Raw genomic sequence first — 17,823 nt, 5'->3', positions numbered from 1 at the left:
CTGCAATCACAGGCATTCAATTAAACCTAAATGTCAGGAGCTAATGGGATAAAGAGCAGCATGGTGTTACGCTGATCAGCATCAAGGAGAGGGTTAATAATACAAGAACCACCGTATCTTCTTCATTAAGCTTTTCATAATAGAAATCTTTGACTGGATAATTGGAAGCTTGTGATTTATTTATTGAATCTGGAGTGAAGAGAGAAATGTCTTTTGCTAGATTTGAATTTGAAATATTAGCATTTGTAGACTTGAATTTGCATAATTAGGTAAATGTTAGCTTTTATTTTTGCTGACAGTGTTATTCTGAGCTTTTTACAGGTTCCTCATGAACCTGAGTGGCTGACAGGTGGAGTCTGCAGTATACGCGTGCACCGTGTGTGCGTGTATGTGCGTATGTAAACACCTGTGCGTGCTTATCTCGTGAAGAAACACTGACCGAATCTGCTCCTCCTTCCTAAATCACATCCTGTCTTCCACATCTGCCTCCTCCACTCGTTCTGATGTGTTCTTATCTTGACATAAGGAAAGAAAAATATTTCTATTTTCCTAAATTCTTTTTCTTTTTGCTTTGTTGTCAAGCAGCAAACCCATGGTGGTAAGTTTTGCGGTATAAATCAAGTCATTTATGTGGTATGTTTGGAAACTATTACACAGTTTTATGGAGCAAACAGGCCAGCTGAAGAGAGGTCATGAAGATGCCAGCTATGGCTTTTCTATCTTAAGCTCTCTTTTTACGAATGGTTGTCCAAATGAGAGTAACATCGTCCCTTTTCAAACAGTTTTCAGGTTTTCATCCAAAACCTCAAAAAGGATGGCTATAAAAGGCTTTGGAACTAACACAAAGTTTTAACTGCGATTTGACTTGAGCATGCCCAGAGATGGACGACTGACAAAAGAGTCACACAGATCCAGAGATCATTTGGTAAAATCTAGTCGTTCAGGAAAAATAGGTGTTCCTGTAAACCTCCTTGCAATAGATTTGATTGCTAGCAGGTTGTTAGTCTCCTGGAGTTTGCATGGAACACACCAACTTGTCTGCAAACACAATTTACTCAGCAAACTGTAGTAAGAGGGAGAACATTTGCCTTTAGAGCAAAAGTTGCCCTTGACTGCTGCAAACAAGACATTTCAAAGGGCTGTTTGGTGACTATTGGTGAGTGTTTGCAATCATGCAGGCGTCTTTAATGCAAACTGTGTGCGACTGAGTACAATTCTGGTACAACAGTGAATACTAGTAGCAGCTAACAGCGATTCACCAATAAGTTGGGGAATTAAAGACACAAGACTGGCAAGAAGCTGTTGGATTATTAACTGGTCACATGACAGCCACTGGAAGCCAACGGGTAAAGCGATCGGTTTTTATCGGATTCCTTCGTGGAAGAGAAATTGTGCAAGTCATGTTTCCGAAGTCACGAAGAGGCAACAGAGGGCTTGGATTGCGGGGAAACTCCCAAAACACACCGTGGTACAAGAAATCCCTTTCACTGGAAAGAATAGTGACTGTCGCTGCCCCCTCTCTCTTCCAGTACTCCGGAGCGAAGAGACAGACAGGACGGCCGGGGACACCGCCGGGTATTCTTTGCCCCGCTCCGATTTTAGTGGATTTTAATGCTGTGGCTGACACCACTGGACTTTTAATGTTGTTTTTATGTTTTTACTGTGTGTTCTCCCTGGCCAGGGGTGTTTTTAACTGTTTTTAATCTTTTTTGTGAAATAAATTATATTTTAGTAATAGAGTTTTATATTGTTCTATTGCCTTGGCTACTCCACTGCTCTGTCCGTTTTTTTAAGGGGTTGCCCTTCACTTACAATAAAACCTGGTGTCCACCTACATATCTGGCTACTCGGAACATGTCAGTGTCCTGTACCCATCCGTCGGTAAACTGAAACTGGGCTTGTTGCAGGGATCTGAAGTTACTAAACACTTCTTGAGTGTATGCACTCACACTTAGGAACATATAATTATAAATATGAGCGTGATGAAAGCTGGGCAGCACGCTAACGTCTTTAGCCCAGTCTGTATGCTCGTATGGGTCTAACTCTTTCACTCCTTTGATTTTTTCTTCATACCTTTTTTTTTTTTGGCCTTTTCGTCAAGTCTGTCTTTGTACGGACCTGCCATGTTCTCCTTCGTTTTGTACATAACTGTTTTGGGGGCAAATAAAATGCAGGTAGGGATTAAAACTGCTAAATTAATGGTTATCGGTGCTGGAAATGCTAGCGCTTCATGCAGTGTTTTCATTTTGCTGCCACTCGTACCTACAATGCAACGCGCGAAAGTCACGTGGTCTGACTGACTCACTTTTGTGACAAGCCTCCAGTGGCCATATGAGGAATTGCAGTTTTGTGGTACTTTACATTTTCCTTCATTTTTTAACCTTGTATGTTGCTGAGGAATTCAGCTATTACTTTATTTAAAGAAGAGCAAAAATCCTTAATATTATACACAGGTAATGGTTTAAACAGTCTATATTTCTTTTTTTTTCTTTTTTTTTTTCTTTTTTTTTTATATTTCTAAACTATGCAAAACCAAGACCACTAAAATGGAAATCAGTCAGCAAGCAGTGATGATGGAGGCGGCTAATGTTCGTTAATGTTGTACTTTCTGGATGATATCGATTTAAAAAAAAATCCCAAAACAAAACAAAAAGCACATTAAGGCACTCCGCACCACATCACACTATTTTCCAGATGTGACTCATGTGGTGTAACGGCTGTTCTTCACAGTTGGTTTGTCACACCTGTGTCTCCTGTGGATAAACATCTCAGTTTTGCGTCAAACGTTCTCCCCTGAGCCCTGTGGCATTTATTTCTATTTCTTAAACATATCTGGGCCACCCCGGGCCAGACCACATGGTTAACGCCTTTAGATTTATAGCACCCAAGCTTCGCGTCAAGGTGAAACCTCACACGTAGGCTAATAGATAACTCATAAAATTACCTAAGGGCAGACAAGCCTCTGCCGTTTGGTCCTGTTCATCATTTTTAATCTCGCCTTTACATCTTCATATGTGGACACTCCTACATTTTTGCATGTGTGTGTGTTTGACATGGAGGGGTGAGAGTCTAGTCTCAGATAATTACAGGCCACTGATCCCATCAGCTGTCACCGCCACACTCTTTTTACATGTCAATGACAGCCAAATGGGACCTCATATCCTTCCTCCGGCTCATACAATGCTCTCATTGAAAACATGAGCAGCGGAGAGAAAATCCGAAAGCAAGAAAGCATAGGATGCCACTCCTCGTCCCAGCTGGCGCTGGCTCAATGGCAAAGGGCACTGAATCTTGTCCGCGGAATAACAACCACTCCTATTCCTCTCCTCAAATCCTCCTCCTCATCCTTCACCTCTCTCCGGCCGACTTCATCACCGCCTCGGCTTAATCTCTGCACATTCATGGGGACTTGCACCCAGGCTCTGCTTCTTTGCCTCCTTTTGTGTTTGCCAGCACTCTGAAGAAAAAAGAGGGGGGACAGGGGTGGATGAAGGCAGTGGTGCCTGCGGTTGCTTTGGTTTGTCTTTTTTGGCAGGGGGGGTGGGGGGGTAAGAGCTTGGCAGGACGCCTGGCTGTGGCACTGCATACAAACATAGGGTGAAAACACAAGGTCTGTTTGTGTAGGTTTTGTTTGGCTGTCACATCTCCTTACCTAAAGAAGAGCGGGGGAAAAAAATTGCCACAAGAAATGGTTTGCCCCTCGCTCCCTCTAGACAGCCATCGATTCTCTGCAACAGCCAGGGGGGAGATGGACAGAGATGAGATGGAAAGCAATCCATATCAGGAAATTACTGACCATAACTCAATGAAATTAAATTAATCTTTACAATAAAGTCTTGGCAGGAAGCCCAGTCTTGTTTTTTTTTTCTACTTTCAAAATAGGAAAAGAGCTCTTCGATTAAATCTGAAATACTATCAGTCTGCATGTAAATCTACAAAACAGCACCAAGAGAGTAACCGCAATTCATCACTACAGTATATTGTATATCTGAGTAGACAAAGAGCTGACACAGTCCCTGTTTTCTTTCCTGCATTACATCCCGTTCAGCTAAACCTCCTTAACTCGATCTCCCTTGGACTCGGAGAAGCTGACTTCAGCGCAAACGGCACATTGCATGTGATTTGTGGAAGATGAAATCTTTACCGTATGTGCCGCTCTTGTGTCCCTCTCGGGGTCCACGCTTACATGCTTGGTAGGGGCCACTGATGTGAAAGGGGACATTGCCGGGTTCCCAGCGCAGCTGCGAATAACATTGAAGTGGCATTCCAACTTGTCAGTGTAGCGTGGGCCATGCACAAAGCCACTTCCTGCTCCTCAGAGGGAAATTTGAACCAGCCGCCCATGCACGGGAATCCGGCAATCTGATCAGATTCAATATGTTTTCCAATGTTTATATGTAAATTAGCCACTGTGCCACTTTGTCATAGTTTAACGGCATGTGGTTTATATCAACGTCTACACAAATTTGTATTTATGTTCTATCCTGTCAGTGTTGCAGCACATCAGGGCCTCTGGGATCTCCTGGTATTTCAATTACAGAATGTCCCCCTGATAAAGGACAATCTGCATAGGTAACGCCGAAAGAGCTGTAACTTATTGCAGCATACGGCTGAGCTGACTGCTTTATGATCACTCTGGTCGTAACCACAACGCCAAATCCAAAGGGAAGCTTTGCGGTGGAATGAGAAGGAAGCCTAACATGTTTGGAAGTAGAATGAAATTTGGAGTTTAAGCTACCTTTGGAATTTCTGTTTTCCCTAAAATAATCCCATCTGTTAATTCAGTTACTGTAATATGCATGAGATTAGCTGGTTCTGTTGGAGGCTTCTTCCTGTTAAAAAGGATATTTTCCTTCCTACTGTTGCCAAAGTGCTTGTTCATAGTTGGATGTCTGATTGTTGGGGTTTTCTCTAGTTTGTTTGTATTATTGTAGCGTCTTTACCTTACAATATACAGCACCTTGAGGCAACTGTTGTTGTGATATGACACTATATAAATAAAAGTGAACTGAAATGAATATATTACATCTATACAGTCTAAAGATTCAGCTTGCTAAGGTCTCATTCACAGGCCTAGAAACAGTCCAAAGAGGGTGCTGCACCAAGTTCACTTGGTCACTTGGCCCAGTTGCCTGTCGCTTGCATGGAAGACGGCAACTTGGAAATAGTCACCAAATACTTGCCGAGCAGAGGTGAAACCTGAAAAAGTCAGGTGCAAACTGGAATTAAATAAAGTTCACTTTTAGAGTAAAAGTAAAACTAAGATGTTTCAAACATCTACTTTGAAGACAAACAGACTGTCTTTCTACTTTGCAGCACACAGTTTCACTACTGTTCAGCGAGTTTTTGGTGAGTGTTTGCTAACATGTAGGGGTCGCACCAGCAAGTTAGGGTATAATAACTATTTTTCCCCAGTGACCTGCAGTCGCCAGGAGTCGCCGCCCTGTCCTAACAGAGTTTGTTAGCTTCTGTCTCCATAAAACCAAGATGCCAATGTCACAGAGGCTTTCTATGTAGTTTATGATCTCCAGCAACTCTTTGGTGAAGTGTGCAGCAAAATACAGCACTATGTTGAGGGCATTAACTTTGTCATTTGGTGGCTTCAGATACCATATATTCAATTTATCCTTAGGTTTGCTTTTTTTTGTTGTTTGTTTGTTTTTTTTGGGGGGGGGGGGGGGGGGGGGGGGGGGGACTCAGAGCTCTCTCTAACTCTTCAGAATGGAGATAAATGTGATTTAGTTTGTGGTACTTGTAAAAAAATGTAAACACTGCAAAATCTCATTATAACAAAACAGCACTGTCAACAGCTTTTATGTGGACTATTTCTTCTGTACAAAGTAGTCTCTTTGTTATTTAACTGGTGCGTGCAACTCCCACTAAAACCACAAATTGCTGTTTTTAAATTCCACCTTTCACACAAGTTGAGCAAAACATACACAATGTATTAATCAGCCAGCTCTTCGTGATGGGGAGGGATTTTCATCAGTATACTTGGTACAGTTGATTCCCACTAAGCTGTCAACAGAGAAGATCAATCTGATGTGGAGTTACTCACTTTTTCCTGCAGCTCAAAAGGTAATTCTTAATATTTTATCTTGAAGAGTCAATAAGATAAAGGAGTCATATCATATCTCTATCAACAGATATTTGTATATTTATGGGAATCTCTGCAAGATTTCTGTTTCCACGTTTTTTGACCAATTCAAAATGAGGCAGGCTTTGGTTTCATGCAGATCCATGTGAGTATAACTACACACCTGTTATCAACCAATGGATAACCTGGCTATAGCAGAAGCTTCCAGAACCTGATGGATTCCCAGACTGACTCGATGATGTTGCTGTCCTCCGCTGTCCAAAGGGCTTCTCACTTTCAGACAGTGTACGTCTGTATCCACTGTGGTGATTAAGCTCTTCTTTCAAGCTCGGGTCTCATCTGAAGGTGAGCTTTCTCTTTGAACCAAGGAATCTGGGCTTCTGTCAAACCACCGCAAGAGTCTCAGGGTTCCCACAAAACCCAGCTGATGACAGTTGCTGTTTGGAGATGAGGGCATCAACTTGTGAGACCCGGCTCTCCCATGGGAACCTGTGGAAGCTTATCCCAACCCACTGTGCACCCCCTGAAACTGGTGCCTTTCCCATCATGGATTACAGGAGCTTTATAAAGACTACTTAGATCTCCATGCACATCTTTCATCCAGAATGTTTGCACCCATAAGATTGCAAAAAACCCTCTAAAACAAAAAAAACCCCAATACAACCCCCCCCCCCCCCACCCCCCCACCCCCCCACACACACACACACACACACACACACACACACAGACACATAATTTCAAAGAATGTCAGGGAAGCAGAGAAGAAAATCGGCCGATTTGCAGAATCTTTAATTAAGGATGGGACAAAACTGTGGTTGCCTCAAGGTGTTTTATTTTGTAAGGTAAAGACCCTACAATAAGAGAGAAAACTCCAACAATCACACAGTGCCTATGAGCAAGCGCTTCACAACAGTGGGAAGGAAAAACTCCCTTTTAGAAAGGAAGAAAGCTTGAGCAGAACCAAGCTGAAGGAGGGGCCGCCATCTAACGTTAACTTCAGGGTATTTTACAATGCTAGCATAAGCTACTGCTTATGGCTAAGAGAAAGTGCTAAGATTGGCCAGCACATCTCTTTGTTTATCTAACCCATTGTTTAGGTGACAGTCGGTGGTGACATTCAGCAGTCCTGGAAAAATTAGTGGAAACTCATTAATCGCTAATGAGTTTCCAGTAACTTTGACAAAAACAATGCCTGGCCATCTAGTTTATTGGTATCGCCTTTGGTAATTCCTTTGAATTTAAACTGTCACATGCAAAAGTAAAAGCGCTATGAACCTCAACTATAATTTATAGTTTTAACTGGCAAACATGTTAATGCTATCAAGCTAAGATCTCAAACTGAACATCAACATCATTTAAAGCTTGCAAGCATCTTAGTTTAGTCAAAATACCACTATGCTAGCTAGTTCTTTGTTAACTAATTAGTTTTGCTTAATTTCAAAATAATATAAGTTACTGTTCAACACATTAGTCTGTAAAAATGTCACTGCTAGATGTAAATTGATAGTAGATTTTTTTCTCATCTTTGGAAGGCTTTTAGCCTTGTACCTCAGCTATCAATGCTTGATAAGAAGCGTTTGCCTTTATTTACTCTAGAGACTGTAAAACTTTATAAAAGAAGTCCAACTTCTGAGGTGAGTTGTTGAGTATGTGCTGAAATGTCTGTAAGTGCTACTGTTAGCCTCTGCTAACCAACCTTAGTGAAACTTTCTTTTAGGTGGATACAACATTGTTCGACTCTGACACTTACTGAATGAAGTTATGATTATGATTTAAGAACGTAATCAAACTGTTTATCAAAGGTAAAGTGGTATTTTGTATCCTGAGCCTAATATGGCATACGTTAGCTCTTAATAACAGCTTATAGTTTTTAAATGGTTGTTGTTTAGCAGGCTCCTTCTCAGCTGTCCAGAAATGAGAGGGTCACATATCTAATCTGCTGACAATAAGTTACTGTGACAATAATATCAGAAATAAATAAGCAAGTTTATACATGTTTTCATTTGTTAAAACCCTGATTTCATTTCTGAAGCTGACGCTTGAGGTCATTTTACAAAGAAACCGGTGGTGTACCTTTCATTCATGTTTTCGTTTCGTTGGTGAAGGGGACCCCTTCTCCTGTGATAAAACATGGGTATGGTCTTTCATATCTTGAGTCAGAAGGTGCAGGCATAAATGTATCAGCCTGTCCACAACACCAGAAACCTATGATGGTATTCCTTCACCTCAGCTTTTAGTGCAATATGTATGTGGCTGGTCTCAAGCTACATACATAAAACACCATTAGTGTAAAGGGTGATGTCCTTCCAGCCCGCTTTATTAAAATATGGTGGTGGATGGCAGAGACTGCTTCCCATGAGTCCATGCTGAATAAACTTAAAAACGATACAGAAGATAAAGATGAACATTGGGACTACTTTTGGAGCTATCTGAAGCAAACAGGAAATCATGACCATATTATCATAATCTGAAGGATTATTAACTGTGACCACCGGTCCAAATGTTACTTTACCGTCATTTTTATTTGCCCATTTCTGTGTTTCTTCTCTTGGAACCCACTGTTAGTTAGTTTCTCTTTTCTTTCTTTTAGACTTGTAAGGGCAGGGGTGCACACCAGCAGTTTTCTTGTGTTTTTTGTTTGTTTGTTTTTTCTCTCTCTCTTATACATGTTGCAAAATCAATAAAAACTTAAATGTCAAAAAAAATAACAATAATGAAAATATGGTGGTGGCTCCCATAAACTGCAAACCTGCTCCTATGCATGCATGCAAATGTACTGATTCTTTAGCGCTTCTCTAATCTATCTGAGCACGCAAAACACTTTTATACAACTTACCTAATTCACCCATTCATACAAGCACTTTCCTATCTAACCTTCACACACATCAGAGAACAATTTGGGGTTATTATCAGGCAGTAGCATGCAGACTGGAGAAGCCAGGGATCAAACCACCAACCTTCTGATTACCAGAGAATCTGCTCTACGTCCTGAGCTACAGGCACCCATAAACACATTTATGAGGATGCGTCAGTTTGTTGGAAGATGTAATTACACGCTAATCTGTGCATATCTACAAGTTCAGTATCCTTTAAAAAATACAGATTGTATCTTTAAGGTAATAAATACATAAACAGAGACTAGAGACATAATATGTGACTTATATGGACATGTTACAGAGATAAACAGGGATGGGAAGCAGATGGAGATAGACAGTTGAAAGAATATCAAAGGTTTCACCGGTCTGCCCTATAACAGGGTTGAAATGTAGGGACAAGGACGGCGTTTGTTCTTTAATCTGCTCTCTCACACTGGGTTACTGCAGCTCTCCTGGGAATCACTTTCAGCCCAACACAGACTGACGGTGGGATCTAAAACACCACTCAGTCACAAAGCTGCAGACACAGGACAGGATACCAGCTTCCCATTTCAACAAGAAATGACAAGACTGTTTTGTTATGAATGGTTTTATTGAAAAAAAAAAAAAAAAAAAAACCCACCTCCACATACAGAGTTAAAAAAGAATATGCTGGATTTTCAGGTTACAAACATACTTCCTGTAGTGACATACGACAATAGTTACTGACAGATTCTGGCAGTAGTACAAATGGAGTGGTCTGCCTTTGATGGTAGTTTATCCCTGCCACAGTTTCAAATGAAATTAACGCCACACAACGTTTAAAAAAAAAGCAAAATTGGTAAAAAGCAAAAAAGCAAAACCCAAAACTTATAATAAAATGCTGCGAAAATATTGTGCAAGAGCCATGATTAAATGACACTGACGGAGATAATATGAAGTGCCCTGGGTTGTCATCGTTTTGTTAAATTGTGCGTTTCTCTGATGATTCTCTTCCGCCCTCTAGTGGTAGTAAATCTCTACTGAAGGAGCAGCAGTGAGCATGTCTGCAGACCCCGTTTACTTTACAAGTGCTCGGGGTGGTTCTGCAGACAGGTGATGAACTCTTTCACCTGTCTGCCCTCAAAGCAGATCTGGTAGACGGCTGCGAACAAAGGAAACCTGCAGAAGGAAGGAGACTCAAAGTTTATTGCATGTTGATGTGAGGACACTGCAAATGAACTGTTTGTAGGTCAAGGAACAGGAACAAAACAAGCTGCTGGCTATAAAAAAATAAATGATTTTAATATCCTTTATTGTCCGAGACAGGTTCAAGATAAAAATGAGCCCACAGCTGCTGGTCTAATCAAAGGTGTAATCAGGCGATATAAGTGAAAACACTTGTGTGTGTGTGTGTGTGTGTGTGTGCGCTTGTGTGGACTATGGCTGTTTATACTGCAGTTTGCAGGTAATTACAGATAGCAGGAATGCTGATAATTCTTATTAGTTTCATTTAGATTTCATGCTGCCGGTAATACCAAAACTTCAAGAACATAATTGTGATTTATAACTTCGATCCCAATCTTCGAAGAGCACAGCCAGAGTAAATATTCAGCCCGACTTGAACCATTAATGTAATGAAGGCGTACCCAGCAGACTGGAAACTGGTTCTGCTAATATAAAACAATAAAACAAAGACGTAACTGTACGTAAAAGGATTAGTGGACTTACTTGTTGACCATGTCCCTCTTTTTTAAGATCTTGTAGACCTCCGCGGAGGTCTGCGGACCCTGGAGCTTCTGGCCATTGAGCATTTCTGCCTCCAGCTCAGCGATAGACTGCATGAGCAAACATAAAAGCGTAGGCTGAGCAACCAAGTATGTTGACAAAAAGGACACACAGATAGAGATCTATTGTGTTGATGGCAGTAAGCTTTTCAGGGCTGTCCCGGATACCATTCTTTGGTCTCCAGAGAGTGAGCACTGCAAGCAGCAGACAAGCAAAACTGCTTCTAAGGGGCTTTGAAAGGGAGCTAAATCTAGCAGAAAAGTCACTAAGAAGGCGACAGTGAGATGAACTGAGCCGCGATGATCACTGCTGTGAGCGAGGGGGATATAAAGACTGCCCAGCAAATATTTGGTTAGAGCCCTTAAACTTCTTCCTTCACTGCGTCCATGACCCAAATCAAAGATAGCGTGTGCACGCTACCTCTGTGTACACTTCAATTATTCATAGAGTAAACCCAACGGGGGCCACTTTTCCTCAAGATAAAAATGCTGCAGCCCCATTTAAAGTCTGAAGGAAAACATGACTGACTGAAAGAGTTAAATGAAGTGCAGCTGGGTCCATAGACCTTTTGGACAATGATGCAATTTTTGTAGTCTTGCCTCTGTGCACCTCAACAGTGGATTTTGAATGAATCAGTCCAGACTTCCAGCTTTAATTCAAGAGGTTTAAGTTTTTTTTGCATTAAATGTTCAGAAAAAACAGCCATTAAAAGAAAACAAAACTTTGTTTTCCTTTTTAATACAGTCCCCGATTTTCACAGGCTCAGTCTCAATTGTAGAAACCAACATGGACCAACAAGGATTGTTTTTAATACTTGGAAATTCCTCTCGAGACGCTCTGCCAGAACTTTACTTCACCCACCTTCAGCTGCTGTTGTTTGTGGGTCTCTCTGCCCTCAGTTTTGTATTTAATAACTGAAAGGCTGCTTGGTTCAGTTGAGATTAGGTGACTGACTTGGTTATTGAAGATCTATTTATTTGCCTGTGAGACTCTTGGGTTTTAACTTGGGGTTGAACAGTTTTGCAGCATTTGGTTGTATCCTCGCAGGGAGTAGAGCCTCGTACACTTCACAATTAATCCTGCCGCTTCTATCAGTAGGCACATCATCAATAAACACCAGTGAACCAGTTCATGCCCTTACCACACCATGAGCACCACAATGTTTGATAGATGATGTAGTATTCTTCAGATCATGAGCTGCTTCTCTAATCATACACACCTTTCTCTTTTTATTGTTCTACTACAAGTTCATCATAGTTTCCAGAACTGCGCGGGCTATTCAAGATGTTTTCTGGCAAAGTCTAATCTGGGTTTATTGTTCTTTGTGCAAACCACCTGTAAATTCTCTGTATCTCGATTCATAAAGGCACGTTTTGCTTGTAAACTTTGACAATGATATAAGTACCTCCTCTATAGTGTTCTTGACTTAGTTAGATGCCATTAAGATGTTTTTCTCAACGATGGAAATAATTCTGTCATCATCCACTTCAGTTATCTTCTGTGAGCTTTGAGGGTTTTTGGTGTTGCTGAACCAGATTGTTGATTTGGACACTACGACAGTTTTTGCTGTCTCTCTGATTTTTTTTCCCAGGTTAGTGATGACCTCCCTCATTTACATTAGTATCTGTTTTAACATTATATCGAGAGTTTGAGTGAAATGCAAATGTGAACAACACTCACATGTCTCTGAAACTGCTCAACAGTCAACTGTTTAATTACTTTTGAGTCTCAGAAAATGCGGCACTATGTGTAAAAAGAAAAAAGCTGTAATTCCTGAACAGTTAAAGCTAAATGTTTATATAAAAAAAGACCTTTGAAACTGCACAGTAGTGCACTTCAATAACTTTGATTTTTTCCTCTTAATACTAATAGTAGATATTTGATTTACATTGTAATAATTAACATTTAGTTACCCTTTGGATTTGGATTTTTGTAACTTATATTCCTCTTATTTGAAAAACAATAATTGCGATGGACTGTCCTCTCTGACTCACCTTGGACGTTCTGACGAAGGCCTCTGCGACCTTCCGGTTTCGTCCTCCGTAGCAAGTGGTGATAAGGTCGGCCACGCCGCAGCTTTCCAGGAAGGTTGTAGAGCTCACTGAGCCTTTGCAGAAAATTTTGGCAAAGGCAACCATTTCCATCAGGCCAAGCCTGATTACCGCCGCTTTGGTGTTGTCGCCACAGTCGAGGCCATCACAGAATCCAGCGCCGACCGCCACAATATTCTAGTAATGCATGAGGGGAAGGGTGCAAACATTTTAAGGTTTTCCATTATACAAGGAGAATTTGACTATGGAAACATCTGTTTACCTTTAAGGCTCCACAGAGCTCCACTGTGTCACTCTCCCGCACGACAGCGATGCGAAAGTTGGGAGTCTGCATCAGTTCTTTGAAGATGTGGCCGTTTGCCTCATTTCTTGCTCCTGTAGTGAATGAAGTTTATTAAACATAGAGTGCTAAATTGCTCCAGCAACACTTAAAACAGGAAGTAACTGTGCACTAGCTTGTCTGACCACCACAAAACCTCCTCTGCAACTTATCTACACATGTGCTGTACAAAGTATCTAACCGATGGTGGTTTCACAGAACTTCTCATCCGCCACCTCGCTGGCGATGTTGGCTCCCATCAGGACGCTGACGTCAATCTGTAGTTTCTCTCGGATGATGTCTGAGATTAGCGTCAGTCCTTCCGGTCCCTCATCAATGCCCTGGATGACAATAATCAACAATTTAAAACATAACCTCTACCCTGAATGGGCTTTTGGCCTTGAGATGATGGTGACACATACAGGATGTGATTGTCTCTGTATTATATACAAAAAACTCATGATGCCATGACCGCAGAAAAATAAGAAGCTGTGGTTAGGATACTGTTTCCCCTTTTATGCTGGCAGAAAATGTGACATGAACAGTCACAGGGTCTTACTTTGATGAGTGATATCCCGATAGCTCCCTCTGCGATGTGAGGTTTCATCTGATCACAGAGTTTCCCAATGAATTGGTGCGGGATTACAAAGACGAGGATCTTTGCTCCTTTAACAGCTTCTGTGATGTCTGGAACAGCCACCTAGTGAGCCGACAACAGCATGTTAGTCCTCATACAGAACCAAATCATACAGTGCCAGTATGCAAGACACTTCATTTTGGATTTCCTCTAACCCACACAGGATCAAAAGTATACATACAGACTTAAATATATACATGTATTCACTTAAATCTTTTAATATGTGTTGCTGAGGGTTGTACAAATTCTTAACAAAGCCAAGGCCCAGTCATGATCACCAATGATCAATCATGACTAACAGACCCTGTATAAAATCCAAATAAATTCAAACTTTTCACCCAATTCTTTTTTTTAAGTGATTAAAGATGTATGCTGTACACTCAATCCACTCTGGAAAAACGGCAGGTCAGAGAAATCATTAAAAGCCCCAAATGACCATGATATTCATGCCCATGACGAGTGGATGTAAACTTCTGACCACAACCGTATATATCACTGTACACTGATATATATACTAGTTTAATGCTAATTTACGGCAGTATGTATCTGCGGTATATCGTTTTTCATTAACGTTGGTAAATATTTAATAAGCATGTAAGGAATAATGCAAAGATAATTATGACTAATGCAGCGTTCCACTTGGAACTTGATGTTGGAACTTGGGAATTATGTCTCTCCTGAGTTAGCACGTTCCAGAAAAACCAAAAAAACAGGAAGAACAGGTTTGAAAAAAATTCTTATCAAGGTGGAGCTATTCAGACATCACTAGCAATTCAGCATAATTCTTATGTTTTTGCACTTAAAACACACAGCCATAAACAGAGCCTGAGAAGTGCTCTGAGTGAGTCAAAAAACACACAACAGTGACAGCACAGATTAAAAGTTTACAGTTTTACTACAGTTTAGGTTCAGTGCCAACATCTTGGATTAGTAACTTTGGGTATGTTGGTCTGCGCTGACTTCCCGAGTGGGAAGTTCGAGTAAGGTGGGTGTTCCATAGAATACATTTCTGACCTCCAACTTATTAAGGAGCGCACCGTAATCTGAACTATTTAAAGATGACACTGCATACCCACTGCAGCAGCTTAGTTATTTATAGATTCCATGATATTTTCTAATTTTTCATATTCTATGACAGTTTGAACTCAAGTTTAATGATCTATAATTAAGCATGTGGTAACTTTATACAACCAAAGACTGCAAATAATGTCTCAAAAGCCAGTTTGGTGGCATTATTCTCACATTTTAATGAAATATAATGCACTCATTTGTATTTTCTTAAATTAGTTTTCGAGTGTATAAATAGTCTGGCCCCAGGATGTCTTTCTAGTTGCATTCAATAACAAAACAGTAAGAGGAGGATTGTGAATCATAACTGTAAAATACCACACCACAGATCTAAATATGGACGGTCAGCAGCTATGAAACACACTCCTAATTGAAATCAATTTGATTACAGATATCAAATCTTTTAGAGTAAAGGTCAAAGGTTGGTTAATTGTATTAATTTATTAATGTATCTTTCTTACGCTATATTTTTTCAGTATGTGTATGTATTGTATCGCTGTGTATTACAGTGCATTGCAGTTTTATGCTGTTTGAGCATTGTGAATGTAAAAGACCAACAAGGGACAAGGGCAGGAAATTAGCAATGGTATTGGAACCATGTCAAACTGCATTGTTCCTTTTAAAAAAGTTAAATAATCTTATCGGTGCAATGTCGTGTGCTTCAAGATTGCGGTAATTAGCAAACCGGACTGCATAATCTACAGATGATGCTTCTGTAACTGTTGCACTTACCACATTCTTGGGCAGCTTGTGGCCTGGTAGATACTTGACATTTTCATGCTCGGTGTTGATGATCTCTGTCAATTTCTTCCCGTCAATCATTTCTTCATAGACCCACATGTTCACCATTGGGTCAAAGCGGTTGGAAGCTTTGACATTGTGCCCGATAATTTTGGCAATGGCAGAACCCCTGAGGGAGGGACAAAGATCAGGTTAGAGAGCCAGGACTGAGCCTAACCCAAAACCACAGGTTGAAGCTCTGGGAATTAAGTGAGTACACAAAGTACGGCATGTTCCTGAAAAGGCTAAAAAAGCATGCTTAGGCTTGGAATTGGACTTCTTCCAGGAACATGCCCTTAAGGGAGAACTCTTTGTAGTCCCAAGAGTTAGAACCACAAAAGGTACTCACAGGTACTCCGTACAGGTACTCTACAGGAGTGTATGGATTTTATTTTGCAAGACCCTTATTTTAGAAAGCAGGATGCTACTACACGAACAGCTCTTTAGAAGCAATCGAGGAAGGCTGTAAATAACAGCTCCAGATCTTCCTTTCTGATGTGCAGGACAGAGGTAAAGATAAGCCTATTAGATTATGAATACAGCGGGTTTGCAACCAGTAAACGACAAAATCAGCGATCAGTTTTCAGTTGGCTGAAAAAAGGGAACTCCTACTTCTAAAAGAGGCAAAAAGATACAGAAAAACGTTACCAGTTTCCAGATCCAACGATGCAAACTTTCTTTCCGGGCATTTTTAAAAGTAGAAACTCCGACAGTGAGCGCTTTGCAAATACAGCCTGTTGTCCTTTACTCCCCAGTCTTTAACTTCCTTATACGCCCTGAAAACGCTGCTACTCTCTTACCACGCCCTTACTGTCACGGCTACACCTCTTATTATGTGCAGTTCATAAGCAGCAAAGCCTTCTCCACGCATCTCCACCGTTTAGACATCTCCACTGTTTTTGAAAGCTTCATAGCCCATATTCAGGTTCGAGTTTAAAGGTGACTGCATGCAACAGCAACAAGTCCGCTATATTAAAGCGAACGTTTTAAAGGCCAGTTATTATTTAATATTATCGGGAAATATGGGATACCGCCAGTCACATTACTACCTCATGATAACAAAAGCGTATTTTAAAGGCGCTTCCGGTCATTGGGCTTTTCAAAATAAAGCTCTTGCTAACAAAGGATGCCGCTTAAAAAACAAAACCACTACACCCCTAATTAATTTAACACGTAAATTAGCTTATACATTATATTTAAAAACGAGGTATGAAAAACATTAAAAACAAAGCAGATTAATAACGCGTTTCTTTTTAAATAAATATGATTCAGCCCATCATTGAACACTCCTGGCTATCAAACATTTTTACATATTTGTAGTGATGGCCCGCTTGAAGCTGGCGCTCCGGAGCGTGTATCGAAAAAAACAACACACTGGTTCAGAAGCACTGTGTCGAGGCTTGCTTCGTTTGGCAAAAGTCACGTGACCAGTGACGTCCGAAGCTTCATTACGCACGTAACTGCTTCGGTACCTGATTCAAACGGATATAAGGAAGTGAATCATCCACGGGATTCGTGGAGTGTGTTGAGGGTGACAGAGAGCGAAGAGGTGATCATTCCACTGACAGATATGGAGCCAGCGAGGAAGAGAGGACGTTCTGGCGTGTGGGAATATTTTGAGTTGATTTTGCTCAATTCATTTTATCTGCCGAAGTGAAAAACCTGAAATGTCCAAAATCATGTTTTCATAATGTAAATATCATGACAGCATATGACTTTAGGAACACTTCCATGTGAATTAAAGCTAATGAAGACTACAAAAATGTATTTGACACTATACGTACATTACATTGCTACAGTTTAGAAAATCATTTTGTTTATTGTTTTTAGGTGATAGTCTGCAGGACCCAGGAATACCTGCATATCTACCAACTTGCAGTGTAGTTCCTGCACTCCACAGCCTCTTCTGTTCCATGCAAGTGGATTTTCTCCAGGGCAGGAGAAACTATTTCTAAGAAAAGAAACAGACTCAGCCAGCGCACAGTAACACTAATCCTCTTTTTAACTGTAAATAACAAAAGGGCTACCTGACATAGAGCATGTTTTTACTTTGCAAGTTCTTGATTAGGGGTGGGTTTTGATTATCGCTTTTCTGATTAAAATCCATGCTAAATGGAATAAAGTGATATTGATTCATTAAAATCCCGTGTCGATTTGTAAATTAACGTTATTATGCCTGAAACGCCAGCATCTCAGGTTAAACCTCACAACATGTCGTCAAACACCAAACAGCTAAAACAGTAACTGGG

At 40.7% G+C, this 17,823-nt stretch overlaps 1 protein-coding gene across 1 annotated transcript; it reads right to left on the bottom strand.

The window, feature by feature from the left end:
- Positions 1-9,546: 9,546 nt before the first annotated feature.
- LOC146641960 (glycerol-3-phosphate dehydrogenase 1-like protein) lies at positions 9,547-16,653 on the bottom strand. The gene is made up of 8 exons (XM_085398828.1): positions 16,223-16,653; positions 15,527-15,704; positions 13,649-13,789; positions 13,292-13,430; positions 13,033-13,145; positions 12,714-12,947; positions 10,663-10,769; positions 9,547-10,113 (listed from the first exon to the last, which is right to left on the bottom strand). Exons 1-8 carry the CDS (start codon positions 16,261-16,263, stop codon positions 10,017-10,019), a joined length of 1,050 nt encoding a protein of 349 aa, XP_085254954.1. The 5' UTR covers positions 16,264-16,653; the 3' UTR covers positions 9,547-10,016.
- Positions 16,654-17,823: the final 1,170 nt, after the last annotated feature.

Source organism: Rhamphochromis longiceps, linkage group LG23 (genome assembly GCF_057381845.1).
Source record: "Rhamphochromis longiceps isolate RC_006_pf linkage group LG23, R_longiceps_female_GT1.1, whole genome shotgun sequence".
NCBI lineage: Eukaryota > Metazoa > Chordata > Actinopteri > Cichliformes > Cichlidae > Rhamphochromis > Rhamphochromis longiceps.
The sequence above is the reverse complement of the archived record's forward strand: the minus strand, read 5'-3'. Positions and strand labels throughout refer to the sequence as shown.